This window comes from Hyperolius riggenbachi, chromosome 11 (assembly GCF_040937935.1).
Source record: "Hyperolius riggenbachi isolate aHypRig1 chromosome 11, aHypRig1.pri, whole genome shotgun sequence".
Classification (NCBI taxonomy): domain Eukaryota; kingdom Metazoa; phylum Chordata; class Amphibia; order Anura; family Hyperoliidae; genus Hyperolius; species Hyperolius riggenbachi.
Window position 1 is genome coordinate 2,947,776 of NC_090656.1, and position 17,707 is coordinate 2,965,482.

General features: G+C 45.0%; 1 protein-coding gene across 1 annotated transcript in view; it reads right to left on the minus strand.

Annotated features, from left to right (window-relative positions):
• The window catches only part of CSNK2A2 (casein kinase 2 alpha 2), a 62,193-nt gene that overhangs the window by 19,345 nt on the left and 25,141 nt on the right, over positions 1–17,707 (minus strand). The window contains exons 4-7 of the mRNA XM_068259565.1: positions 13,468–13,518; positions 8,017–8,076; positions 6,451–6,534; positions 4,975–5,085 (exon numbers count right to left, since the gene is read on the minus strand). Coding sequence (XP_068115666.1) covers positions 4,975–5,085; positions 6,451–6,534; positions 8,017–8,076; positions 13,468–13,518 — 306 coding nt within the window. The remainder of the gene's footprint in view (positions 1–4,974; positions 5,086–6,450; positions 6,535–8,016; positions 8,077–13,467; positions 13,519–17,707) is intronic.

Genomic DNA, 17,707 nt, shown 5'->3' on the forward strand with positions numbered 1-17,707 from the left:
GTACAATTTTCCTTTTTTTTTCCTGATTAGATAATGTAGTTCGATTATTCCGTTAGATCAGGGGTCTCAAACTCGCGGCCCGCGGGCCATTTGCGGCCCTCGATACAATATTTTGTGGCCCCAGAGCTTGTAGGGGTCCCCAGTGGCTACAAGAGGAAAAAAAATTCAAATCGGCCTTATAGTTTTTGAGAAAATCAATTTTAAAGTTGCAAAGGAAAAAAATACACATTTAAAAACCCGCCGACTTTAATGGTTAATAGCAAATCCACCTTAAATGCTAGAAACCCTAAATTTGCAGGATATGTTAAGGAGATCATTAGGAATAAGAGGAAAAAACAATTTTTCAAAAAGACCTTATAGATTTTGAGAAAATCGATTTTAAAGTTTCGAAGGAAAATAGTATACTTTTAAATGCGGTAAATGTCACTTTTAGTAGCAAACCTAACAGTAGTGTAATTTTACATGCATCAAACGAAAGAGCAATACATTTCCTGACGGGGTTTCCAGGGGGTCCATACCTTATAGTTCGCTTCAGTGCTCCCAAGTAATCCGCCGCATCCCCGCCGCTAAACAAGGGCTGCAGACCCCCCAAATCCCCCGCGCAAACATCCACGACTGTGCTGAGGGGCAGAGCTTCCAGCTGTAGCTCTGCCCCTCCTGACGTCAATCGCCGAATGGATCGCCGCCTCTCCCCCGCCCCTCTCTGTGAAGGAAGAGTGAGAGGGGCGGGCAGAGGCGGCGATCCGCCACGATTGACATCAGGAGGGGCAGAGCTGAAGCTGAAAGCTCTGCCCCTTCCAGGAAATGCCGGCGGATTGCCCCCCGGGCGATTTGGGGGCTCTGCAGCCCTCGTTTTGCGGCGGGGACACGTGAACTCCCTTATGCGGCCCAGCCTCATCCTGACTTTGCCTCCTGCGGCCCCCGGGTAAATTGAGATCGAATATACAGATTTTTCCAGCATGTCCGATCTGATTTTTGTAAAAAAAAAACGGGATAATCGCTCGAATTTCTTGCTCGAAAAAAAATATATATTCAACTTTCAGTCGATTCGATCATTTAGATTGAATAAACGGGATGATCAAACGTTTTTATCGAACCATGTATGGCCACCATTAGACTTTCATATATTTTAGACTCATTACACACAACTGAAGTAGTTCCAAGCCTTTTATTGTTTTAATATTGATGATTTTGGCATACAGCTCATGAAAACCTCAAATTCCTATCAAAAAATTAGCATATCATGAAAAGGTTCTCTAAACGAGCTATTAACCTAATCATCTGAATCAACTAATTAATTCTAAACAGCTGCAAAGGATTCCCGAGGCTTTTAAAAACTCCCAGCCAGGTTCATTACTCAAAACCGCAATCATGGGTAAGACTGCCGACCTGACTGCTGTCCAGAAGGCCATCATTGCCACCCTCAAGCAAGAGGGTAAGACACAGAAAGAAATTTCTGAACCAATAGGCTGTTCCCAGAGTGCTGTATCAAGGCACCTCAGTGGGAAGTCTGTGGGAAGGAAAAAGTGTGGCAGAAAACGCTGCACAACGAGAAGAGGTGACCAGACCCTGAGGAAGATTGTGGAGAAGGACCGATTCCAGACCTTGGGGGACCTGCGGAAGCAGTGGACTGAGTCTGGAGTAGAAACATCCAGAGCCACCGTGTACAGGCGTGTGCAGGAAATGGGATACAGGTGCCGCATTCCCCAGGTCAAGCCACTTTTGAACCAGAAACAGCGGCAGAAGCGCCTGACCTGGGCTACAGAGAAGCAGCACTGGACTGTTGCTCAGTGGTCCAAAGTACTTTTTTTGGATGAAAGCAACTTTTACATTTCATTCGGAAATCAAGGTGCCAGAATCTGGAGGAAGACTGGGGAGAGGGAAATGCCAAAATGCCTGAAGTCCAATGACAAGTACCCACAGTCAGCAATGGTCTGGGGTGCCATGTCAGCTGCTGGTGTAGGTCCACTGTGTTTTATCAAGGGCAGGGTCAATGCAGCTAGCTATCAGGAGATTTTGGAGCACTTCATGCTTCCATCTGCTGAAAAGCTTTATGGAGATGAACATTTCATTTTTCAGCACGACCTGGCACCTGCTCACAGTGCCAAAACCACTGGTAAATGGTTTACTGACCATGGTATTACTGTTCTCAATTGGCCTGCCAACTCTCCTGACCTGAACCCCATAGAGAATCTGTGGGATATTGTGAAGAGAAAGTTGAGAGACGCAAGACCCAACACTCTGGATGAGCTTAAGGCTGCTATCGAAGCATCCTGGGCCTCCATAACACCTGAGCAGTGCCACAGGCTGATTGCCTCCATGCAACGCCACATTGAAGCAGTCATTTCTGCAAAAGGATTCCCAACCAAGTATTGAGTGCATAACTGAACATCATTATTTGAAGGTTGACTTTTTTTTGTTTTAAAAACACTTTTGTTTTATTGGTCGGATGAAATATGCTAATTTTTTGAGATCGGAAATTTGGGTTTTCATGAGCTGTATGCCAAAATCATCAATATTAAAACAATAAAAGGCTTGAACTACTTCAGTTGTAGTGTAATGAATCTAAAATATATAAAAGTCTAATGTTTATCAGTACATTACAGAAAATAATGAACTTTATCACAATATGCTGATTTTATGAGAAGGACCTGTACATAAGTGGCTCTGCAACATGTATAAGCTATAGGCTCACTATACACCAGCGGCTCTGTAACATGTATAAGCTATAGGCTTGCTATACACCACCGGCTCTGTAACATGTATAAGCTATAGGCTCACTATACACCAGCGGCTCTAACATGTATAAGCTATAGGCTCGCTATACACCAGCGGCTCTGTAACATGTATAAGCTATAGGCTTGCTATACACCAGTGGCTCTGTAACATGTATAAGCTATAGGCTCACTATACACCAGCGGCTCTGCAACATGTATAAGCTATAGGCTCACTATACACCAGCAGCTCTGTAACATGTATAAGCTATTGGCTTGCTATACACCAGCGGCTCTGTAACATGTATAAGCTAAAGGATCGCTATATACCAGCGGCTCTGTAACATGTATAAGCTATAGGCTCGCTATACACCAGCGGTTCTGTAACATGTATAAGCTATAGGCTCGCTATACACCAGCGGTTCTGTAACATGTATAAGCTATAGGCTCGCTATACACCAGCGGTTCTGTAACATATATAAGCTATAGGCTCGCTATACACCAGCGGTTCTGTAACATGTATAAGCTATAGGCTTACTACACACCAGCAGCTCAGTAACATGTATAAGCTATTGGCTTGCTATACACCAGCATCTCTGTAACATGTATAAGCTATAGGCTCGCTATATACCAGCGGTTCTGTAACATGTATAAGCTATAGGCTCGCTATACACCAGCGGTTCTGTAACATGTATAAGCTATAGGCTTACTACACACCAGCGGTTCTGTAACATGTATAAGCTATAGGCTTGCTATACACCAGCAGCTCTGTAACATGTATAAGCTATAGGCTCGCTATACACCAGCGGTTTTGTAACATGTATAAGCTATAGGCTCGCTATACACCAGCAGTTCTGTAACATGTATAAGCTATAGGCTTACTACACACCAGCGGTTCTGTAACATGTATAAGCTATAGGCTTGCTATACACCAGCAGCTCAGTAACATGTATAAGCTATAGGCTCGCTATACACCAGCAGCTCAGTAACATGTATAAGCTATGGGATTGCTATACACCAGCGGCTCTGTAACATGTATAAGCTATAGGCTTGCTATACACCAGCGGTTCTGTAACATGTATAAGCTATAGGCTCGCTATACACCAGCAGTTCTGTAACATGTATAAGCTATAGGCTTACTACACACCAGCGGTTCTGTAACATGTATAAGCTATAGGCTTGCTATACACCAGCAGCTCAGTAACATGTATAAGCTATAGGATTGCTATACACCAGCAGCTCAGTAACATGTATAAGCTATGGGATTGCTATACACGAGCGGCTCTGTAACATGTATAAGCTATGGGATTGCTATACACCAGCAGCTCAGTAACATGTATAAGCTATTGGCTTGCTATACACCAGCAGCTCTGTAACATGTATAAGCTATAGGATCACTATACACCAGCGGCTCTGTAACATGTATAAGCTATAGGCTCACTATACACCAGCAGCTCTGTAACATGTATAAGCTATAGGCTCACTATACACCAGCGGCTCTGTAACATGTATAAGCTATAGGCTCACTATACACCAGCGGCTCTGTAACATGTATAAGCTATAGGATTGCTATACACCAGCGGCTCAGTAACATGTATAAGCTATAGGCTCGCTATACACCAGCGGCTCAGTAACATGTATAAGCTATAGGCTCACTATACACCAGCGGCTCTAACATGTATAAGCTATAGGCTCACTATACACCAGCAGCTCTAACATGTATAAGCTATAGGCTTACTATACACCAGCGGCTCTGTAACATGTATAAGCTATAGGCTCACTATACACCAGCGGCTCTGTAACATGTATAAGCTATAGGCTTGCTATATACCGTACCAGCAGTTCTGGGGCATAAAGAGATGATTTGCCTATTTGGAGTGAAGCATCATGGGAAACCACAGTTGCTCAATTACAGCTGATTTATTACAAATACCTTCTGTTTTAAGAAGGCAACTTTATGTTCAGCATTGTTTTTTAGTAAGAAGGGTTTTCAGCCTTTCAGCCCCTTCTATATTTTCCTAGTGGTTCCAGGTCATGGGCTGTCTGGGTACTCTGTATAGTGCATGAAAATGTCCCTAGATGGGATGTTAGGATTCTCCTGATCTAGCACTGAAGACACACGTATCACAGACCTCACACCGCAGGTCACACAGAGTAGAACCGCTGCCAAACTCATGTTAAGTGGACGTTCCACTGCAGGGAATGGCTCGGGAGGACCAGCCCTAGAGACCATGCCATGGGTTTATGTGCTGCGTTTTACCTGGTAATCCACCAGCAACTCGGGACCCTTGAAGTAACGAGAGGCGACGCGCACATTGTACTCCTGTGCTGGGTGGTAGAACTCTGCCAGACCCCAGTCTATCAACCGCAGCTAGAAAATACAAAACCCCAAATTCAGTATGTTCGTTTATCATGGAATCTGTACCCAGGTTAAAAAGACAAGACAAAACATTTATATCACACTTTTCTCCTGGCGGACTCAAAGCGCCAGAGCTGCAGCCACTAGGACGCGCTCTATAGGCAGTAGCAGTGTTAGGAAGACTTGCCTAAGGTCTCCTACTGAATAGGTGCATGCTTACTGAACAGGCAGAGCCGAGATTTGAACCCTGGTCTCCTGTGTCAGAGGCAGAGCCGTTACCAGTACACCATCCAGCCAGCAGTATCATTAGACCTAAAACACCGCATTCCCGCGGCAGAACGAGGCGTTTAGACCCCCCCCCCCCCAAATCCTCAGCGCAAATTTCAGGCAGCACTTCCTGTAAGAGGCAGAGCTTAGCGCTGAAGCTCTGCCTCTACTGTAGTCAATCTGCACAAATCGGCGCCTTTCCCCCGCCCCTCTCAATCTTCCTTTACAGAGAGGGGCGGAGATCCGCGAGCAGTTCGACGTCAGTAGAGGCAGAGTTGCAGGCAGCAAAACCCACGACTTTGAAAGTTGTAGATGTTTTCCCCAGGATTTGGGGGGGGGGGGTCTAAACCCCTCCTTTTGCCGCGGGAATGTGGCGTTTTTGGTCTACTAATACTGCTTAACATAAATAGAAGGTAGAAAGGAGATTTTAGATTGGCTTCAGAGTTTCTTTAAGGTGCGTACACACACCAGACTTTTTCAAACTCCTGGTCGTCAGACCCTCCCGCGGGGCGGTCGTTCTGATGACAGTTGCACACGAGTACAGGCTGTCATCAGACTGATCCACTCGGCGGATCAGTCAAACCCAGTCTTATCAGTCCGATGACAGCCTGTACTCATGTGCAACTGTCATCAGAACGACCGCCCCACGGGAGTTTGAGAAAGTCCGGCGTGTGTACGCACATTAAAGCGGACCCAAACCAAACATTTTTTTTAATTAAAAATATTTAGTTGCAGCACTCTGACACATACAAAGATAAATAAACACTCCTTCAGGCCTATGAGCATTTCAGTGCATGCTTTTCGCCCTTCCCTTTTCATAGCTAGGGTTATACAGGTGGCAGCCATTAGCAATTCCTCCATTGCCAGACACCTCCTACTCCACCAGTCTGCCGGATTCTGTCCCGGCAATATGAAAGGAAGGGAGGGGTTCCTCCAATAAATGTAAAATATTTTATATTTGTCATCATGCAGCTGAAAAAAGGCTGCTATTATTATTATTATAATTTAGAAAATAGATTTTATTTCTGAAATCTTGTATTTTTAATTTGGGTCCACTTTAAGGCCCGTGACATCAGATATTCACAGATAAGGCCGGAAAGGTCACAGTACCTTCTTCTGCTGGTGATCAATCATGACGTTATGTGGTTTCACATCGCGGTGCATGACACCCTGACTGTGGCAGTAATCCAGAGCCTGAGACAAATGATAAGCAACGTTATAATAACTACTTCATGCAACTTTACACAACAGGTACATGTCTGTTACTTTACATTTTACAGATTCCCTATAAAAAAAATAAAAATAAAATAAAAAGTAGGCCGTTAATGGTATCCTTATAATACATGAAAGTATTTGTATCTTATCCAATATAGGAAGCTTTCTGTTATTTGCATGCTAAGATAAGCTTGATACTATAGCTAACCAAAAAACAAAACTTCCCCCAATCTCGCGGGCACAGCACAGTTCCTGAGTTAGGCAAAGGCACGCAGAGCAGGTAAAAAGAAAAAAAAAAATGGGGTAAATATAGGGACCTATTTTAGAAAAAAAAAGGTTTACATACATATTTGGGACATTACATTTGTCTGCCTCCATGAAAGCAGAAAGTGGACACACTGCAGAATTATTTAAGGATTTGTATCAGCTGTAACAAATAAATGTTTTTCTGTAAAGGTTATTATGCTGTTGCGTGTCTTTTAGAGCAGAGAGGAAGTTTTGAGTTCAGGTCAGCTTTAAAGAGAACCTGAGGCGGGTATTTAAAATCTTAAGAGCCCACAGAGGCGTGTCCTGTGCACAATGACATGCCCCTGTCTCGCTATGGCTGCCTCTAGTCCCGCCACCCCCTCCCTCGTCTGCTGTCCCCCCCTGTAAAAAGTGCCCAGCTAGCGACAGTCTCCTTGCTGTCTATTTACCTTCTGTATGTCATTCAATGCGCGCTCCCCAGCCTCTGACCCCGCCTCTGCCCGCCTCCTGTGAGTTTCCTCCAAATGGAAGCTAAGCCGTGATCCAGGAAGTACCTCCCAGGTTGCGGCTTAGCTTCCTATTGGAGGAAACTCACAGGAGGAGGGTAGCGGCTGGGACAGAGGCGGGGGAGCCAAGAATGAATGACAGGCTGCAGGTAAACAGAAGGCTAGCGACAAGGAGATTGTCGCTAGACTGGCGCTTTCAACCGGGGGGGGGGGGGGGGACGACAACTAGAGGCGGCCATACAGAGACACAAAGGCATGTCATCATGCACAGGACACGCCTCTGTGGGCTCTTAAGATTTTAAATACCCGCCTCAAGATCTCTTTCAAAACATGTCTTATCTCCAAACTGTGGCTGAGCAGGAGGATAACAGCTTGCACAGCAGAGGCGTTGATGATGTAGTGGTCCTAGACAATCACCCTCAGCCACCCAGGAGAATAGATCTGCCCAGGAGTGTGGGGGGTCATCAGGGAACCTCAGGGGAGCTGACCTATAGAGGTATTGCACACAGACACACAGGCCATATGACCAGGACTTCGGGGACTACAGAACAGCAGCTGGGTAGATTAATTTCCATAAACGTGAGATGGTGCAGGTGGTGGAGCAGGTGTCCATACACTTCAATCCTCCACTGACCACATACATGAGAGTCGAGCTGTAATAAAGCAATACATACAATGTTATCAGCACATAAGACAGGCAGACGCTCACCTTTAGCAGCTCATACATGTAATATCGAATATCATAATCTGTCAGGATCTGATATAATTGCTGTAAAGAGAATAAAAAGGTCTGTTAGAGAATTGCGGATTACTCCTGTATTACTGCTGCACAGATCAGCGGGTGGTAGGGCTAATCACTCACCTGCAATTAATGGTCAGAAACTCCTCCCCCTATACCTTCATCTGTATGACAGCCGCAACTATTTCTTTTAGGCCACGGCTGCTGAGGTGGGGCAGGCAGAGGTGACACAGGTTCGGGTGGCCACAGCTTGAAGCCACGGCGGTTTTGCTGAGAGGGGGGTGGAGTTTGACATTACTGGATCACGGGTGAGTGATTAACCTAACCGCGGATCTGTGCAGCAATAGTGTCTTACGCTTCTTCTACACCAGGGCTGTGGAGTCGAGGAGTCGGAGCAATTTTGGGTACCCGGAGTCGGTGATTTCATAAACTGAGGAGTCTGAGTCGGATTATTTTTATACAAACTCCACAGCCCTGGTAAGTATTAGACTAAGAAGTCGGAGTCGGAAACCATTTTGGGAACCCGGAGTTGGAGTCAGAGGTTTCATAAACTGAGGAGTCGGAAGACTTTTGTACCGACTCCACTGCAAATCACAACCGAGATCAGATTTTCGCTGGGCGCTAGGAACACAAGGAGGAAACTTGCAGGAATCGCATGAAGTTTTAAATGTTTGCCGTCACGATTCGCCGCTATACAGCAGCTTCTTCGGACCGGAAGAAGCTGGAAGCTGATGTGTAGCAGCGAATCGCGATGGCGTCGGGTGGCCCGCTGTGCTCTATGTATCTCGTCCTCTGGTAAGCTCCACCCATTCTCACCCTCCTTCACACGCTGTCTTATCCCAAACACTGTGTTTCCTGCTGGGCAGAGAGTTTTCCAGCCCAGTCCTACACGCTATACCCCGTGGTTCAGATACTTCTCACTGGCCCTTCCGGGCACACTTTATACACTCTTCCTATCTAGTCACCTTTCCTCTCACGGTCGCCTTGTTTGTTGGGTACCTTTACTGATCAAATGTGCAATAATATTATTCATCACTGTGGGGTATTTCTGAGCTTAGTTTTTGCATCCAATATGCAGTTTGTACATTGCTTAATATGAATATTCATGAGCTAGTAGCGGACTATTGTACTATTTCACAAATTTGATGTCAGACTTGTTGTACCAGTGCGCCGCCCTTTATTTTGTTATTGACCTTTGCTATGTAATAAAGATGAATCATTTTTGCTTACATTATAGTGGTGCAATTTTGTCCAGATCAATCTTTTCTTAAAGTGACCCAGAGATGAATAACCCCCCCCCCCCCTTTTTTTTTTTTACTTACCGGGGGGCTTCCTCCGGCCCCAGAAGCATGGATGCGTCCCCCCCCCCCACGGTCCGCCTGGAATCCTCCATATAGCCACAACGAAACCCCGGTACGCGGCTCAGTCAGTGAGTGACATCAGCCAGGGCCTCCTGCGCTAGTGCAGAAGGTCTGCGCATGCGCGGAAAGCCCCCTGCTGATGTCACACAGCCGCTTACCAGAGCAGATTGCGCCTTAACGGAGGACAGCGAGGGACGCATCCATGCTTCTGGGGCTGGAGGAAGCCCCGGGTAAGTAAAAGAAAAAAAAGGGGGTTTTATTCATCTCTGGGTCACTTTAAGTTACATGTATGGTGTTTTGGATCTGTTTCTGCACACTTAATTATTCTTCAGTATCGTCGATTGGTGCCGACGCTATTTACAGTGATGTGAAAAACTATTTGCCCCCTTCCTGATTTCTTATTCTTTTGCATGTTTGTCACACTTAAATGTTTCTGCTCATCAAAAACCGTTAACTATTAGTCAAAGATAACATAATTGAACACAAACTGCAGTTTTAAATGATGGTTTTTATTATTTAGTGAGAAAAAAAAACTCCAAAACTACAAGACCCTGTGTGAAAAAGTGATTGCCCCCCTTGTTAAAAAATAACTTAACTGTGGTTTATCACACCTGAGTTCAATTTCTGTAGTCACCCCCAGGCCTGATCACTGCCACACCTGTTTCAATCAAGAAATCACTTAAATAGGAGCTATCTGACACAAAGTAGACCAAAAGCACCTCAAAAGCTAGACATCATGCCAAGATCCAAAGAAATTCAGGAACAAATGAGAACAAAAGTAATTGAGATCTATCAGTCAGGTACAGGTTATAAAACCATTTCTAAAGCTTTGGGACTCCAGCGAACCACAGTGAGAGCCATTATCCACAAATGGCAAAAACATGGAACAGTGATGAACCTTCCCAGGAGTGGCCGGCCGACCAAAATTACCCCAAGAGTGCAGAGAAAACTCATCCGAGAGGCCACAAAAGACACCAGGACAACATCTAAAGAACTACAGGACTCACTTGCCTCAATTAAGGTCAGTGTTCACGACTCCACCATAAGAAAGAGACTGGGCAAAAACGGGCTGCATGGCAGATATCCAAGGCGCAAACCACTTTTAAGCAAAAAGAACATTAAGGCTCGTCTCAGTTTGGCTAAAAAGCATCTCAATGATTGCCAAGGCTTTTGGGAAAATACCTTGTGGACCGACGAGACAAAAGTTAAACTTTTTGGAAGGTGCGTGTCCCGTTACATCTGGCGTAGAAGTAACACAGCATTTCAGCAAAAGAACATCATACCAACAGTAAAATATGGTGGTGGTAGTGTGATGGTCTGGGGTTGTTTTGCTGCGTCAGGACCTGGAAGGCTTGCTGTGATAGATGGAACCATGAATTCTACTGTCTACCAAAAAATCCTGAAGGAGAATGTCCGGCCATTTGTTCGTCAACTCAAGCTGAAGCGATCTTGGGTGCTGCAGCAGGACAATGACCCAAAACACACCAGCAAATCCACCTGTGAATGGCTGAAGAAAAACAAAATGAAGACTTTGGAGTGGCCTAGTCAAAGTCCTGACCTTAATCCTATTGAGATGTTGTGGCATGACCTAAAAAAGGCGGTTCATGCTAGAAAACCCTCCAATAAAGCTGAATTATAACAATTCTGCAAAGATGAGTGGGCCAAAATTCCTCCAGAGCGCTGTAAAAGACTTGTTGCAAGTTATCGCAAACGCTTGATTGTAGTTATTGCTGCTAAGGGTGGCCCAACCAGTTATTAGGTTCAGGGGGCAATTTCTTTTTCACACAGGGCCATGTAGGTTTTGAGTTTATTTTTCTCACTAAATAATAAAAACCATCATTTAAAACTGCATTTTGTGTTCAATTATGTTATCTTTGACTAATAGTTAACGGTTTTTGATGAGCAGAAACATTTAAGTGTGACAAACATGCAAAAGAATAAGAAATCAGGAAGGGGGCAAATAGTTTTTCACATCACTGTATATGTCGCTACAGGGCCTCTTTACTGCATTCTGCTACATGTCACTACAGGGCCTCTTTACTGCATTCTGCTATATGTCACTACAGAGCCTCTTTACTACATTCTGCTATATGTCACTACAGGGCCTCTTTACTGCATTCTGCCATATGTCACTACAGGGCCTCTTTACTGCATTCTGCTATATGTCAGTACAGGGCCTCTTTACTGCATTCTGCTATATGTCACTACAGGGCCTCTTTACTGCATTCTGCTACATGTCACTACAGGGCCTCTTTACTGCATCCTGCTATATGTCACTACAGGGCCTCTTTACTGCATTCTACTATATGTCACTACAGGGCCTCTTTACTGCATCCTGCTATATGTCACTACAGAGCCTCTTTACTGCACTCTGCTATGTGTCACTACAGGGCCTCTTTACTGCATTCTGCTATATATGTCACTACAGGGCCTCTTTACTGCATTCTACTATATGTCACTACAGGGCCTCTTTACTGCATGCTGCTATATGTCACTGCAGGGCCTCTTTACTGCATTCTGCTATATGTCACTACAGGGCCTCTTTACTGCATTCTGCTATATGTCACTGCAGGGCCTCTTTACTGCGTTCTACTATATGTCACTACAGGGCCTCTTTACTGCATTCTGCTATATGTCACTACAGGGCTTCTTTACTGCGTTCTACTATATGTCACTACAGGGCCTCCTTACTGCATTCTGCTATATGTCACTACAGGGCCTATTTACTGCATTCTGCTATATGTCACTACAGGGCCTCTTTACTGCATTCTGCTATATGTCACTACAGGGCCTATTTACTGCATTCTGCTATATGTCAATACAGGGCCTCTTTACTGCATTCTGCTATATGTCACTACAGGGCCTATTTACTGCATTCTGCTATATGTCACTACAGGGCCTCTTTACTGCATTCTGCTATATGTCACTACAGGGCCTCTTTACTGCATTCTGCTATATGTCACTACAGGGCCTCTTTACTGCATTCTGCTATATGTCACTACAGGGCCTCTTTACTGCATTCTGCTATATGTCACTACAGGGCCTATTTACTGCATTCTGCTATATGTCACTACAGGGCCTATTTACTGCATTCTGCTATATGTCACTACATGGCCTCTTTACTGCATTCTGCTATATGTCACTACAAGGCCTCCTTACTGCATTCTGCTATATGTCACTACAGGGCCTATTTACTGCATTCTGCTATATGTCACTACATGGCCTCTTTACTGCATTCTGCTATATGTCACTACATGGCCTCTTTACTGCATTCTGCTATATGTCACTACAAGGCCTCCTTACTGCATTCTGCTATATGTCACTACATGGCCTCTTTACTGCATTCTGCTATATGTCACTACAAGGCCTCCTTACTGCATTCTGCTATATGTCACTACAGGGCCTCTTTACTGCATTCTGCTATATGTCACTACAGGGCTTCTTTACTGCGTTCTACTATATGTCACTACAGGGCCTCTTTACTGCATTCTGATATAGGTCACTACAGGGCCTCTTTACTGCATTCTGCTATATGTCACTACAGGGCCTCTTTACTGCATTCTGCTATATGTCACTACAGGACCTCTTTACTGCATTCTGCTATATGTCACTACAGGGCCTCTTTACTGCATTCTGCTATATGTCACTACAGGGCCTCTTTACTGCATTCCGCTATATGTCACTACAGGGCCTCTTTACTGCGTTCTACTATATGTCACTACAGGGCCTCTTTACTGCATTCTGATATAGGTCACTACAGGGCCTCTTTACTGCATTCTGCTATATGTCACTACAGGGCTTCTTTACTGCATTCTGCTATATGTCACTACAGGGCCTCTTTACTGCATTCTGCTATATGTCACTACAGGGCCTCTTTACTGCATTCTGCTATATGTCACTACAGGGCCTCTTTACTGCATTCCGCTATATGTCACTACAGGGCCTCTTTACTGCATGCTGCTATATGTCACTACAGGACCTCTTTACTGCATTCTGCTATATGTCACTACAGGGCCTCTTTACTGAAGGAACACCAAACTGCGGCACACAATTTACTCACCTTGAAGTCTGTGTTATTGATGTACTCAAACACCAGCGCTGGGGTCTTGGACTGCAGGAAATAGAGCAAAATACAGGGGTTATATAAAGGGTAGTAAGCAGGCCATACACGCAGCAATTTCCCGTTTCCTGACGGGATCGACAATTCTGCAAACAATACAAGAAAAAGACCACCGAACACCGCACCAAACTGATAAGGCCAAAATATAAATCACATCGTTATTTGAAAAGTTACATCAAAACACTTAAAATCAAACCTATCTGGAGGTAGGGCACACGTATCAATATTATATCTAATTATCACAATCCTAACAAGGCCCTCAAAGAGGGAATAAAGTGTCACAGTGCTAGTGCAAGAAATAAATAAATGACCATAAGCAAACACACATTTAACAATAAATAGTGAAATACAAAACATCAAGATACAGCATACAAGGTCAGAGTGTAACAGAATTATTACAAGTCAAACTAAAAGGCACGCACGTACACACGCACTAGCGGCGGCAATGACTGGTCCGTCAGACCCTCCCGCTGGGCGGACGTTCAGCCGACAGCAGCTCGTGTAAACGCACTGTCGGCGGACTGATAAGGCTGTTTCTGAACGATCCGCTCAGCGTACACATGTGCTACTGTCGGTTGAACGTCCGCCCAGCGGGAGGGTCTGACGGACCAGTCGTTGCCGCCAGTAGTACGTACCTTAAAGTGCAGCGCTGAATGAAAAGAACTATGTGCATCTGAATAGGAAAATAGCACAACAGTGTAATACGATTCCACAGCTGGGAGGATAAACAGTCAGAGTGTAACAGATCCTTCCAAGAAAGCCCAAGGGAGCCCTTACCTGACGCTATCGCGATTCGCCGTTAAACGGCTTCCTCAAAGCTTTTAGGTAAGCATGTGAATCTCTCTCCCATTAATGATACGTTTACTTTGAGGTCGGTTTCACACTTACAGTGTGCTTTGCGGTGCAATACCTCGCTCCCGCCACATCGCATAATATCATCACCCTGCAGCAAAGTACAACAGGGTCTTATGCATAGGGCCAACCCCCACATGCCCCTCCCCCAGTGATGTACTTCCTGCTGGACAGGGAGCATGTCACTGGGAGTTCCGGGATATTCCGTTGTATTTCCGTTGGTCCGTGCATGCGCGCCGCTCCACCAACATTTTTTAAATTGACTTCAATGCCTTCCACCGCCACAGAAGTCTGGCTGTATCAGTTACTGTAACATGCTGTTGCCCGTGTCGGCCACGCAGGGGGATCGAGCACTTACAGTGCAACGCAACTGACCGCATTAAGCATGAAATGTCCCATTGACTTTCATTGTTTTTGCGGCCCCTTGCAGCAAAATAGAGTAACGCAATGCAGGTTTAGCCTGCTAGTGTAAAAAAAGGCCTAAAAGGGATCAAAGGTGTATGTTGTCCCACCTTGCGGAGCTCAGGGCTGTGAAGTCCGTACAAAAATGCACCAACTCAGACTCCTCAGTTTAGGATTCCACTGACTCCGACTCCTCTAGTTTGCATATTACAATCTTGTTGATTGAAAGTATGTAACGTGAAATTCGTCTCTTAACTGCCAACGCTTAGCAATTTTAAAAGACAACTGAAGTGAGAGGGATACGGAGGCTGCCATATTTATTCCCGTTTAAACAATACCAGTTACCTGGCTAGCCGGCTGATCTTCTGCCTCTAATACTGTTAGTCATAGACTAAAACTAGTCCTTGGTAAAAGCACTTGTAGAAGACAGGAACAAAGAACATCTATCAGGCCCTAGGCAATGTAAGTGTGGGTGCATGTAAGAGTGATGTGCACGTACTCTGCAGGGGAATGAGGGGATTCTTCCTCTATTACACATTCTTCATGTACAATCTGAACATGGATCAGGCCCTAGGCAATGTAACTGTGGGTACATGTAAGAGTGATGTGCAGGTACTCTGCAGGAGAATGAAGAGATTCTTCCTCTATTACACATTCTTCATGTACAATCTGAACATGGATCAGGACCTAGGCAATGTAACTGTGGGTACATGTAAGAGTGATGTGCAGGTACTCTGCAGGAGAATGAGGAGATTCTTCCTCTATTACACATTCTTCATGTACAATCTGAACATGGATCAGGCCCTAGGCAATGTAAGTGTGGGTACATGTAAGAGTGATGTGCAGATACTCTGCAGGGGTATGAGGGGATTCTTCCTCTATTACACATTCTACGTGCACAATCTGAACATGGATCAGGCCCTAGGCAATGTAACTGTGGGTACATGTAAGAGTGATGTGCAGGTACTCTGCAGGGGAATGAGGAGATTCTTCCTATATTACACATTCTTCATGCACAATCTGAACATGGATCAGGCCCTAGGCCAGTGATGGCTAACCTTTCAGAGGCCGAGTGCCCAAACTGCAACCTAACATCGACTTATTTATCACTGAGTGTGGAAAGGGGGGGAAAAATGTGCAGGCCATGACATTGTATTGGCAGAGCTAACGTAATGATGTAACAGCGAGGCATAAGAAAGCAGTGTTTCCGCCATGATGTGGTGAAACGACGATTCGCATCATGGGTGTGCAGAAACTGTGTGATGCTATTTATTAGTATACTGTAACCCCAAAGCAGCACATATAGCCAACTATGACCATTAAATAATAAATGCAGCAACAGTTACCCTGGACACCAGAAAAATCACACAATGTGGGCTACATTTCAGCAGAAAATAACGCAATGTGGGACACATTTCAGCAGAAAATAAACGCAGTGGGCCACATTTCAGCAGAAAATAAACGCAGTGGGCCACATTTCACCAGAAAATAAGCAGCGGGCAGCATTTCAGCAGAAAATAAACACAGTGGGCCACATTTCAGTAGAAAATAAGCAGTGGGCAGCATTTCAGCAGAAAATAATGCAACGTGGGCCACATTTCACCAGGAAATAATGCAATGTGGGCCACATTTCACTGGAAAATAATGCAATGTGGGCAACATTTCAGCAGAAAAACACAGTGGGCCACATTTCAGCAGAAAAACGCAGTGGGCAGCATTTCAGCAGAAAATAAACACAGTGGGCAGCATTTTAGCAGAAAATAATGCAATGTGGGCCACATTTCACCAGAAAATAAGGCAATGTGGGCAACATTTCCCCAGAAAATAAACACAGTGGGCCACATTTCACCAGAAAATAAACGCAATGGGCAAAATTTCACCAGAAAACACAGTAGTTTCACCAGAAAATAATGCAATGTGGGCAACATTTCAGCAGAAAATAAGCAGTGGGCCGCATTTCAGCAGAAAACACAGTGGGCCACATTTCACCAGAAAATAAGCAGCGGGCAGCATTTCACCAGAAAATAAGCAGCGGGCAGCATTTCACCAGAAAATAATGCAATGTGGGCAACATTTCACCAGAAAATAAGGCAATGTGGGCAACATTTCACCAGAAAAACGCAGTGGGCCACATTTCACCAGAAGACAGTGGGCAGCATTTCAGCAGAAAATTAACGTAGTGGGCCACATTTCACCAGAAAATAATGCAATGTGGGCCACATTTCACCAGAAAATAAGGCAATGTGGGCAACATTTCACCAGAAAAACGCAGTGGGCCACATTTCACCAGAAGACAGTGGGCAGCATTTCAGCAGAAAATAAATGCAGTGGGCCACATTTCACCAGAAAATAAACAGTGGGCAGCATTTCAGCAGAAAATAAACACAGTGGGCCACATTTCACCAGAAAACCAGTGGGCCACATTTCACCAGAAAACCAGTGGGCCACATTTCACCAGAAAACCACAGTGGACCACATTTCACCAGAAAATAATGCAATGTGGGCAACATTTCAGCAGAAAATAAACACAGTGGGCCACATTTCAGCAGAAAATAAACACAGTGGGCCACATTTCAGCAGAAAATAAACACAGTGGGCCACATTTCAGCAGAAAATAATGCAATGTGGGCCACATTTCACCTGCAATAAAAGGAATGTACTCACCTGACAGAAGTCTCCTCTCGCGCAGCTCCCCGGACGATCCTCCTGCAGTCTCCCGCGCTGACAGGCAGAGAGCAGGGCTACGGGAAGATGGCGCCCGAAGCCCTGTACTGGAGACACAAATAGTCTCCAGTACAGGGCTTCGGACGCCATCTTCCTATAGCCCTGCTCTGCCTCCCAGGAGACTGCAGGCTGGAGCGGGGCTGCGGGCTATGAACTGGCGCTGCGTCTAGTAGACGCTGCGGCCAGTTCATGCAGTTCATAG